Source organism: Rhinopithecus roxellana, chromosome 5 (genome assembly GCF_007565055.1).
Source record: "Rhinopithecus roxellana isolate Shanxi Qingling chromosome 5, ASM756505v1, whole genome shotgun sequence".
In the NCBI taxonomy this organism is placed as follows: Eukaryota; Metazoa; Chordata; class Mammalia; order Primates; family Cercopithecidae; genus Rhinopithecus; species Rhinopithecus roxellana.
In genome coordinates this window covers 132,882,223-132,894,621 of record NC_044553.1, presented here as the reverse complement: position 1 = coordinate 132,894,621, position 12,399 = coordinate 132,882,223, and the positions used below count along the sequence as shown (strand labels likewise).

General features: G+C 43.7%; 1 protein-coding gene across 3 annotated transcripts in view; it reads right to left on the bottom strand.

Moving 5' to 3' along the window:
* The window catches only part of YLPM1 (YLP motif containing 1), a 75,793-nt gene extending 63,858 nt beyond the window's left edge, over positions 1 to 11,935 (bottom strand). For 2 of the 3 annotated variants that reach the window (XR_004057239.1, XM_030930086.1), the window contains exon 1: positions 10,936 to 11,935. Coding sequence is in view for 2 of the 3 variants with exons in the window: in XM_030930086.1 (XP_030785946.1) it covers positions 10,936 to 11,811 (876 nt within the window). In the remaining variant the exon portion in view is untranslated. The remainder of the gene's footprint in view (positions 1 to 10,935) is intronic. The other variant, XM_010382646.2, reaches the window with a different exon arrangement.
* Positions 11,936 to 12,399: the final 464 nt, after the last annotated feature.

Genomic DNA, 12,399 nt, shown 5'->3' with positions numbered 1-12,399 from the left:
CTATTGGGAAGAACAAATTCCATCTCATGAACTCTATCTTGACATTTAACCCATGACTGGGTTTTTTGGTTTTAACTATTATACATATAATCATCAGCTCCCAGGATATAATTACAGATGGTCCCTAACTTAACAATGGTTCAACTTATGATTTTTCAATTTTATGATGGTGTGAAAGTAGAAACCATACCATGAATTTTGATCTTTTCTCAGGTTCAAAATATTCAGTATGATACTCTCTTGTGATGCTGGACAGCAGCAGTGAGCCCTGGGCTCCCAGTCAGCCATGCCTCATGAGGGCAAACAACCAATCCTGGGCCAGGTGCAGTGGCTCACACCTGTAATCCCAGCACTTTGGGAGGCCAAGGTGGGCGGATCACCTAAGGTCAGGAGGTCGAGACCAGCCTGGCCAACGTGGTGAAACCCTGTCTCTACAAAAATACAAAAAAATAAAGGCCAAGCGCAGTGGCTCATGCCTATAATCCCAGCACTTTGGGAGCCGAGGCAGGCAGATCACGAGGTCAGGAGATCGAGACCATCCTAGCTAACACAGTGAAACCCTGTCTCTACTAAAAATATTTAAAAATTAGCCAGGCGTGGTGGCGGGCGCCTGTAGTCCCAGCTACTTGGGAGGCTGAGGCAGGAGAATGGCATGAACCTGGAAGGTAGAGGTGCAGTGAGCCGAGATCACGCCACTGCACTCCAGCCTGGGTGACAGAGAGAGACTCCGTCTCAAAACAAAACAAACAAACAAAAAAAATTACTGCATGATGGCGGGTGCCTGTAATCCCAGCTACTTGGGAGGCTGAGACAGGAAAATCGCTTGAACCCAGGAGGTGGAGGTTGTAGTAAGCCAAGATCTCACCACTGCACTGACTCCATCTCAAAGAAAACAAAACAAACAAGAAAAAACCAATACTCTACTGTGTACTGTGTGGTCAGATGACTTTGCCTAATGTAAATTTTCTGAGCACATTTAATAGCTAGACTAAACTATGGTATTCAGTAGGCTAAGTGTATTAAATGTTCAACTTACATTATCCTCAACTTACAATGGGTTTATTGAGATGTAACCCCACTGTAAGTCAAAGAGTATCTGTACTTTTACTATTCAATGTAAGAAAACAGCACACTTGGCCGGGCACAGTGGCTCATGCCTGTAATCCCAGTACTTTGGGAGGCCGAGGCGGGCAGGTCACCTGAGGTCAGGTGTTCGAGACCAGCGTGGTCAACATGGTGAAACCCTGCCTCTACTAAAAATACAAAAATTAGCCAGGTGTGGTGGCACGCACCTATAATCTCAGCTACTCCGGAGGGTGAGGCAGGAGAATCCCTTGAACCTGGGAGGCGGAGGTTGCAGTGAGCCGAGATCATGCCATTGCACTCCACCCTGGGCAACAGAGAAAGACTCTGTCTCAAAAAAAAAAAAAAGAAAAAAAGAAAGAAAGAAAGAAAACAGCACACTGACCATGAAGGTCAATAACAATGTCGCATTAAAACACTTTCTTCCATTATTTTAATACTGAAAACCTCAACAGACTTATCCTTCAGTTTTAAAAAAAATCAATAAATTCATTCTCTTTTAAGTAGAAGTTAAAAGTTTCCTTTTTAAAAGTTGCTTTGAAAGCATTATTAAAAGATACAAAGATGCAAACTATCTTTCACAAACTAAGCCAATGTTACAGATATGAAGACTGTACAGGATGAAAACTGTACAGGTCGAAATTCTTTATCAGCTTCTTCTTTATCACCTATTTTCATGCTTTGTCTTAGATCCAGAACAGGGTTAAGAACTTGTTAAGGGCTGAAGTACTTGTTGATTCACTGTGTGTACTGTGTTCACCGTGTTGACCAGGCTGGTCTCGAACTCCTGACCTCAGGTGACCTGCCCACCTCGGCCTCCCAAAGTACTGGGATTACAGGCATGAGTCACTGTGCCCAGCCAAGTGTGCTGTTTTCTTACATTGAATAGTAAAAGTACAGATATTCTTTGACTTACAGTGGGGTTACATCTCAATAAACCCATTGTAAGTTGAGGATAATGTAAGTACTGACAGTATGCCCTGTAGGTCAATTTCTATTTAATATGAACCCTATAAGTAGTAACCAGATCTAATTCAATCCTAGGATAGGTTTCAGCACATTTTTGAAGCTCTAGAAATAAATAATAATGGTATCACTCACAAATGTCCTTAGTGACCCTAAGAGAAGCGTGATTATCCCTATTTTAGAAAGAAAAACACATGCCTGAACTTGCTAACAACACCAGTTCTTCTGAATGTCCTATCAGATAACTCCATTTCATATGGGATGTTGTTTTATAGGTAGAGGGAAATCATAGTATAGGTCAGATTTAAAATGAGATTGAATGAAGGGATTTCAAACATAAAGAATGCAGAACTAGCCGGGCGCGGTGGCTCAAGCCTGTAATCCCAGCACTTTGGGAGGCCGAGACGGGCGGATCACAAGGTCAGGAGATCGAGACCATCCTGGCTAACCCGGTGAAACCCCGTCTCTACTAAAAAATATAAAAAATTAGCCGGGCAAGGTGGCGGGCGCTTGTAGTCCCAGCTACTCGGGAGGCTGAGGCAGGAGAATGGCATAAACCCGGCAGGCGGAGCTTGCAGTGAGCTGAGATCCGGCCACTGCACTCCAGCCTGGGCGACAGAGCCAGACTCCGTCTCAAAAAAAAAAAAAAAAAAAAAAAAGAATGCAGAACTATTGGCCAGGTGCGGTGGCTCATGCCTGTAATCCCAACACTTTGGGAGGCCAAGGCAGGAGGATCACAAGGTGAGGAGTTCAAGACCAGCCTGACCAACATGGTGAAACCCCGTCTCTACTAAAAATACAAAAATTAGCTGGGCATGGTGGCACATGCCTGTAATCCCAGCTACTCGGGAGGCTGAGGCAGGAGAATTGCTTGAACCCAGGAGGCGGAAGTTGCAGTGAGCCGAGATTCTCGTGCCACTGCACTGCAGCCTGGGCGACAGAGTGATACTCCATCTCAAAAAAAAAAAAAAAAAAAAAAAAAGAATGTAGAACTATTTGTATTTGTCACAAATATTGTTACTAAGAAAGGTGCTGCCGAGGCAAGAATATCGCTTGAGCCTAGGAATTCAGACCAGCCTGGGCAACATGGCAAGATCCCATCTCTATGGAAAAAAAAAAAAAGATGTTGATTTTAATTTACTCAGGAAGCACTTACTCACCACTTGCTTCTAGTAATGAACTAGATACTAAATGATTTTCCAAGTGGAGAAATACAAAAGAGGTGAGTGTTTGTGTGTAATGTTTTAAGATTAATTTTGGAAGATTACCTTCCCTATCCAGGTTATCATAAATGCCTATAAGACAATGTTCTATGTCTTACATTCTAAAGCAGGGGGCAAGGAGGACACTTGGTAAAATAATGAATTGGCTTTCCATTTTAGAAATTTATTTAAAACAGGCTTAAATATTTTTGAGATTCACATTCTACTGTAATAATATGGGTCACCAGATAAGCTTAGTCCTCATCTATTTTTTTTTTTTAATGCTCATTTACTTCATCTATTCCTCCAGTTCCTTCCCTCATTCTCTCTCTCCTTCAGTCAAACTTCTTGAAAGAGTTGTCTATACTCACCATCCCCATTTCCTCACCTTCCATCACTCCTCAAATCAATGCAATATGGCTTCAGTCACTATGAAACTGCTCCTGCCAAGGTCAACAATAATCTACATGTCAGTAGGTGCAAAAGATAACTCGCAGTCTTTATCTTGCTTGACCTCTCAGCAGTACTTGACACAGCTGACAACTCCCTCCTCCTACAGTCTGCTCCTTCACTTGCATGGCACCACATTATCCACTATCTTGATTTTCCATCTATCACACTGATGCCAAAGTAATTGTGGTTTTGCCATTAAAATAGCAAAAACTGCAATTACTTTTGCACCAACCTAACATGACTACCTATTTGGCCATTCTTTCATTGGTTCCCTTAGATACTGCTATTCTGTGGAGCTAGGCTTAATGTCCTTTAACCTCAGTTCTTACTCTACACACATTCCTTGAGAGGCTTCATTTATTTCTGTGTCTTCAAATACCATTTTTATGCTGATGACTTACAAATCTATGTCTCCCAGATCTTACATCTAGACTCCAGAGCTATATCTAACTTCCAACTGGACATTTCCATTTGGAATCTATGTCTCAAGAACCCCAAACTCAGTTATGTCTGAAACTTAACTCATCATTTTCCCCTCACCCCCAGAAATGTTCTTCCTCTTTCTCCTTTAGGTTTTTCTGTTTTAGTACATTTGACTACCATCCACCCTGCAGCCCATCCCAGAAACCTAAGAATCATTCTTGATGCCTCCCTCTCCCTAACTACTCAATCTCAAAGTGGATTCTAGCAGTTAAATATTTCTGCACTCTTCCCACTTCTCTCCATCTCAACTAATACCATCAAAGTCCAAACCACTATTATCTCTTGCCTAGATTACTTCAATAACTATTCTCTCTAAATCACTCTTGCTCCTTTTAATTCTACTCTCCACATTGCAAGCAGAGTGAGCTTTCAAAAATGCCAATCTGTCACATTCACCTATGCAAAATCCTTCAATGGCTTCCTACTGCCCTTAGAATAAAGTCCTTACAGGCCTTCCCTGATCTAGTTCATACCTACCATCCTCACCCTGAGCTTTCGGTGAGCCTTACAGAACTTAATTCTTTGAACTCTAACTTCTGGTTAATTTCTATTCTTTTTCTTTTTTTTAATTGAGATGGAGTCCCACTCTGTCGCCCAGGCTAGAGTGCAGTGGGGCAATCTTGGCTCACTGCAACCTCTGCCTCCTGGGTTCAAGTGATCCTCCCACCTCAGCCTCCCAAGTAGCTGAGATTAAAAGCAAGCACCACCACACCCAGCTAATTTTTTATATTTGTAGTAGAGACAGAATTTCACCATGTTGGCCAGGCTGGTCTTGAACTCCTGACCTCAAGTGAGCTGCCTGCCTCAGTCTCCCAAAGTGCTGGGATTACAGGCATGAGTCATTGCACCTGGCCTACTCATTTTTTTTTTTTTTTTTTTTTTTTTTTAGGTCTCACTCTGTTGCCCAGGCTGGAGTGCAGTGGCATGAGAATTCCTGGGCTTAAACAATTCTCCCACCTCAGCCACCCCCAAGTAGCCGGAACTACAGGCATGCAACACCATGCCTGGCTAGTTTTTTAAATTTTTTGTAGAGAGGGGGTCTCACTTAATTGCCCAGGCTGGCCCTGAACTCCTCAGGTGTGAGCACCCAGTCCTCCTACTTATTCTTTAGAGTTCATTTAAATATCACTTTATAGGCCTGGTGTGGGGGCTTACGCCTGTAATCCCAGCACTTTGGGAGGCTGAAGGAGGTGGAGCACGAGGTCAGGAGTTCAAGACCAGCCTGGACAAGATGATGAAACTCTTTCTCTACTAAAAATACAAAAAAAAAAAAAAAAAAAAAAAAAAAAAAAAAAAAAAAAAAAAAGCCCAGGCACACTGGCTCACGCCTGTAACTCCAGCACTTTGGGAGGCTGAGACAGGCGGATCACCTGAGGTCAGGAGTTCGAAACCAGCCTAGCCAACATGGTGAAACCCTGTCTCTACTAAAAATACAAAAATTATTCGGGCGTGGTGGCAGGGGCCTGTAACCCCAGCTACTGCTGGGATTAGCTGAGGCAGTCTGAGGCAGAAGAAAGCTTGAACCCTAGAGGCAGAGGTTGCAGTGAGCAGAAATCACGCCATTGCACCCCAGCCTGGGCAACAGGAGTGAGACTTCATCTCAAAAAAAAAAAAAAAAAAAAAAAAGATAAAAATACAACCGGGCGTGGTGGCAGGCACCTGTAATCCCAGTTACTAGAGGGCGCTGAGGCAGAGAATTGCTTGAACCTGGAAGGCAAAGGTTGCAGTGAGCCAAGATTGCGCCACTGCACTCCAGCCTGAGCAACAGAGCGAGACTCCATCTCAAAAAATAAATAAATAAAATAAAATACAAATAAAAAACAAAAAATATCACTTTACAAAGGGAAACCTCTTTAATTAGGTTAGAGCTCCCAGCTATATTCAATTATTTAAAACATATTTGTTCTCCACCTCCTATGTGCTAGATCCTATGCAAGGTACTGGGAATACAGTGGTAACTTTAAAAAAAACAAAAACAAAAAAAAACCAACTGGCCTTTGCCAGTTCCTTGGGGAATAATCTAGTGCTATTTTATAATCCCATAGCACTGTATGTCTCCTCTTACTAAATGTCTTCTCCCTTCCCCCACAACTGAAACAAGAAGTCAATGAGGGCAGTTCATCTCCAGTATTAAGCACAGTACTCATAGTACCTGGCACATAGTTGCTAGTAAGTACTTAAACATTAAATAAATGATACCTCTAAAAACTAATCAAAGCCAACAGCTTTAACTAAATAAATAAATCAGTCCTTTAAACATATAGAAAAATGAATTATTCAAAAAGACACATTCCGGCTCGGTGCAGTGGCTCACTCTTATAATCCCAGCACTCTGGGAGGTCAAAGCAGGTGGATCACTTGAGGTCAGGAGTTCGAGACCAGCCTGACCAACATGGTGAAACCCCGTCTCTACTAAAAATACAAAAATTAGCCAGGCATGATAGCATGCACCTGTAATCTCATATACTTGGGAGGCTAAGGCAGAATTGTTTGAACCCAGGAAGCAGTTGCAGTGTGCCAAGATTTCGCCACTGCACTCCAGCCTGGGCGACAGAACAAGACTCTCTCTCAGAAACAAACAAACAAAAAACACATTCCATTAAATCATCAACGCTTTACCCAAAAAACTAGAAAACACTTGGAAAAATATCAAGTATTTATCTTGTCCTTCCTATACCAACTGTATTTCCAATCAAATATCTGTGGCAAAAGTTTTTCTTTATAGAACACTATATAGTAAATGTGGAAGAAATGGCAGAAAAAAAAATCACCAGGTTGCAACCTCTGTCTAATGAAATAATTTACTTAGGCAAAGACTTTCAACTGATGAACCAGTAGACTGAAACATTAGATGCAAGATTGACAGAAAGCTTTACAGTGGAGGGACCAATGGCATTACTAACAGTGGGACAACCAGGCATCGGGTGTCCCATGATGGAATGCAGCACTTTCCAAAAGAAAGCTGAACTTAAATGAAGGTTCCAGAGTTAACTTCTAATTAAAAAAAAAAAAAAACATGGAAGACAGAGGAACCAGTCAAATGATACCATGAAAAAGCAGACAATGCAGAATGTCAGATATTTTACAAGACAACCAACACAGATTTTTCATCAAGTTCAATGGCATGAGGTAGAAAAAGAAAATAGGAGGGACTGACGTAGGTCAGGGGTTCTCAACTGAGAGCAATTTTGTCTGCAGGGGATATCTGGCAATGTGTGGAAACATTTTTGGTTGTCAAACTGGGGGCACCACTGGCATCTAATGGGTAGAGGTCAGGGATGCTGCTAAACATCCTACAACGCACAGGACAAGTCCCTCCACAACAAGGAATCATCCTGCCCAAAATATCCATTAGTGTTGAAGCTGAGAAACCCTGATCTATACTAAGAGTCTTTTCAGTATTCTGTTTGGATTCTGATTTGAATACGCCAATAAAACACTGTTTGAGAACAGACTGTTTGGGGACAGAAAACAACAACAACAACATTGTTGAGTCAATTTGGGGTATTTTAACACGGATGGTATCAAAGAATTACTTTTAATTCCATTAGTATGATGAAACAATAAAGGAAATCTGAATGGATCAGGTATTAGATGATACCAAGAAACGGTTAATTTTGTTAGGTGTTAACAGTGTGTTTATCTAAGAAAAGGTCTTGGCCAGGCACAGTGGCTCACGCCTGTAATCCCAGCACTTTGGGAGGCCGAGGCAGGTGGATCACGAGGTCAGGAGTTCAAGACTAGCCTGACCAACATGGTGAAACCCCATCTTTACTAAAAATACAAAAATTAGCCAGGCATGGTGGCATGCACTTGTAATCCCAGCTAGTCGGGAGACTGAGGCAGGAGAATAGCTTGAACCCGGGAGGCGGAGGTTGCAGTGAGCCGAGATCACGCCACTGCATTCCAGCCTGGGCAACAGAGTGAGACGTATAGAGGTACTTGACTAAGAATGTAGGGATGAAATGACCTAAGAGCTAAGATTTGCTTTAAAATATTTCAGCAGCGGCCAGGTGTGGTGGTTCATGCCTGTAATCACAGCACTTTGAGAGGTCAAGGCAGTGCACTGTTTGAGCTCAGGAGTTCAACACCAGCCTGCGCAACAGAGCAAAATCCTGTCTCTACCCAAAAAAAAAAAAAAAAAAAAAAAAAATTAGGCATGGTGGCATGCACCTGTAGTCCCAGCTACTTGGGATGGCTTGAGCCTGGGAGACAGAGGTTGCAGTGAACTGAGACTATGCCACTACAATCCACCCTAGGAGACAGACACAGCAAGACCCTATCTCAATATATATATGCAACAATAATAAAAAAAGGTGGCCGGGCGCGGTGGCTCAAGCCTGTGATCCCAGCACTTTGGGAGGCCGAGACGGGCGGATCACGAGGTCAGGAGATCGAGACCATCCTGGCTAACACGGTGAAACCCCGTCTCTACTAAAAATACAAAAAAACTAGCCGGGCGAAGTGGCGGGCGCCTGTAGTCCCAGCTACTCGGGAGGCTGAGGCAGGAGAATGGCGTAAACCCGGGAGGCGGAGCTTGCAGTGAGCTGAGATCCGGCCACTGCACTCCAGCCCCGGCGACAGAGTGAGACTCTGCCTCAAAAAAAAAAATAAATAAAAAATAAAAAAAATAAAAAAAACAAAAAAAGGTGTAGGTGAAGCAAACATGGCAAAATCTTGATAGCTGTTGAATCTGAATGATGGGTATATATGGGGAATCAAACTGTTTTCTCTATTTTATGTATTTTAAAAATATTTCACAATAAGAAATTTTGAATGACACATTCCAAAAACAAAATATGAATCGAAGAATAATAAATATGTAGAAGGACTGTCAGAGACTGGCACTGGCATGAAGAAATATTTATCATCTAATAAACCAAGATATCCTAAGTCTAGAACATGACAACTCTCTTATTTTATTCAACAAATCTGTGGAGAGCCTACAATTTGCAAGGCACTGTCCTAGGTGCTACAGTGATAAGATAAGCAAGATACTTCCTGCCTGCAAAGAACTTACAATCTGAAGAACAGAACCAAACCAGATGGGTGAGCGCAAGCAGGGCTTCATGGAAACCTTGATATTTGAGATATGCCTTGAAAGCAATACAACTCTAAGGGGAAACAGAGGGTTGAGGAGGTTAGGATGAATTCTAGAAAGAAGTAAGAAAGCCACAGGCTTCAAGGCTCTTCTTCATCTGGTCTATGTGCACCACAAGTCTCATTTTCCACCACTCTTTCTGCCTCTCACCAAAGAATTGCAGGCACTGAATATTCAAGACACTGAGTTCATTACAGACAAGAGTACAAGGCAGAAAAGTAATAGCACTGTTCGTGGTAACTATACATATTAAGGCCTGATCTGACACAAACACTCCTCCCAAAAAAAGCCAAAATACAACTAATTTGTCTTTCTGTAAGGTCAGAAAAACAGTCTAGTAGAGTGAGAATACAAATGTCCTATTTTGGCTCAGACTAACTCTGAGAATGTTTGACAACAAAAGCACTAAAGACTTCAGAGTGGGGTGGGAAAGAGGACAAAATTCTGTCTCTATAATAGGGCAATCTGGGGAAAATAAACTGGGAGGATGGTACAAATTTGATGTAAGCCAAGAGAATCATTATTCTACTACTTTATTTCAGCATCCCAAGTGTTTTCTCCAGAAGATATGCCAAGCATCATTTGTTAAAACAACTTGCTTCTGTTCTTAATTTCTAATGCCAAACCATCGTAAAATTATAATACTGCATCCTATCTTTTGGAAATCTTTTATAGGTAAAACTGAGCGTTTATATTACAAGATTCTCTTTTTTCCTTAATGAATCTAAAGTAAATTAGTAATTGCTTTAGGAAATCATAACAACTGATTTATTCTGCTTTAGCTTGACCTTCCCTCTGAGTCTCAAGGGGGAACTCGTTTATTACTGTTACCCTGTCAATTTGCCTGTTCTGTGGGATAAGAAGGGCTGGCTCTCTCATGAAAAGGTATCACCAAACTTTTTCTTACGTTGGCCATATTCCAAGGCTGTTTATTTGGAGTGAATGGCAATGACAATGAAATGCAGAAAATTGCTCATTATCTTAAAACAATCTTTAAATAATATGAGAAAAGGATGTCTGGGTCAACTCCTAAAATGGACCAACTGATCCCCAAAAGGGTCTAGGGTCACCTATGTATTGTATATGTACCTATAAGCATAATTAGGATGCTCCTGGTAAGACAAGATTTCCATCCTTTTTCTGAAACCTCTTAATTCAGGAAGCTGACAGCGATCCTTGGCCCCTAAGTAGTAGTTTTAAAAGAAGCTAACTGGTCATAAGGTTTACAAACATTCAAGCGTCAGCCCTTGGAGAGGCCTCTTTTTCATGCTTTCTCTCAAATGGAAATTTCAGTTTAAAATACAGTTTTAAAACAAGACCCTCTGCAACAAAATCTATTTGCAACAGCAACAATTCCCATCTAAGAGGATGGTCAAAGAAACCAAGGAATATATCTGAGAGGTAACTTTTAAGCCACCCCACCACTGCATGTAATCCATACACATCTACAAACGCTGTTTTTTTTAGTAATTCACATCTAGCTAATTAAAAAGCTGAGCTGTCAGCCCTCTGACTCTTGTGGAATCCTTTGGAGTGTTAGCTGGTCATTGTGTGTTGGAATTAGACTAAGCACTGGTTAAAGCCCTGCGGCCTGCTCACTCAGGGCCCTCTAGGTGAAAGATGAGGCTCAGGCAGATGCTTTCTTACCTGTGGAGTCATCGTAGAGGGATCTGGCTCAGGGGCGGCTTGCTGCTGTTCAGCACTCTTGTTTTTGGCCCCACTCTCTTTCAAAGGCTCTTGCTGGACAGTTGTCTTATTTCCAGAGGGGGCGGACGGTGGTGGTGGAGCTAGTAGTTGGGATTTAGAATGGCCCTGGGAGGGGCGGGAAGGAGATGCCTGAGAAGAGGGCAAGTAGGACTGGGAATGGCTCAAATAGGATTGCGAGGAAGAGGAGGAGGATGAGTAAGAAGGGGTGGGCGCCAGGTAGGACTGGGAAGGTGGGGACTGCGAAGGGGACGGCTGAGCAGGAGGCAGGTAGGGCTGAGATGAGGACGGGGGGTAGTAAGAGGGTGGCGGCTGAGGTGGGGGCATGTAAGACTGAGATGGTGGCATATAAGACCCGGGCGGCACAGGGGGAGATTCAGGGGGGGATTCCAGCTCCATTGGAACCAAACCAGGAGGCCCGTCTCGTTGGTGGTGGAGCATCTGGTGTTTGTACTGCTGCTGCTTCTGATAGCTGAGGGCCGGCCCAGGTGGTGGGGGCATCGGTGGCGGTGGCGGCTGCCAGTCTCCGTAGCCGCCCCCTGGCATCACCGGCGGGGGCGGCAGGGGGGGCGGAGGAAGGTGGTGGGGCTGAAGCACGCACTGCATTTGCTTCTGGTGCATCTGCTGCAGCTGCTGGAGCTGCGCCAAGTGCTGTTCGCGGAAGCTCATGAAGCCCGAGGAGGAGGGGGCCGCGGGAGTCGTCGAGCTCGAGTACCCGGGCCCCGGCGAGGCCTCAGGAAGCGCCACTGGCGGCGGCGGTGGGACCGGCGGCGGCGGATAGTGGCTGCTCCCGCCATACCGGCCCCAGTTCGGGTACATATCGAAAAAGAAGGCGTAGGGCTCGTCCTGGCACCGTTACTAGTCGCAACCGACCTCCAGGAGCCGCGGCGGCGACGGCGACAGCCGGAACTCGCGGCGCCTACAGGCCCCGGAGCGTGTAAACGGAGCGCGCCAGTGCGCCGGCGCTCGCTAGCTGGGCCAGCGACCGGGAAGGCGGGGACGCGACTTAGGCGACTACGTCTGCGCAGTACCCATCGAGAGGAGAACAAAGGCGAGATAGAGCGGCCCTTTGCTTGGAGACTCGTGGTTGCCATCTTCCTTTGGGTTCAGATAATGTAGGCGTGAGTAGAATGTTCTCATATAACTGAAAAACCATAGAGTCTCTCAGCCGAAAGGGGTAGTAGAGATCCTATCGCTCCACGGGTTCATTTTTGAATGAAAAAAAAAAAAAGGTTCCATTCACAATAGCAACAATCGCAACAACAACAACAAAAATAACGCAACTAGGAAAAACTCTTAACAAGAAAGATGTAGGATTTATATGTAGAAAACTACAGAGTCATAAAGAAGCATATCCAAGTAGGATGAAATTAGACTTCAAATAATGGAGAGGCTTACCATGATCCT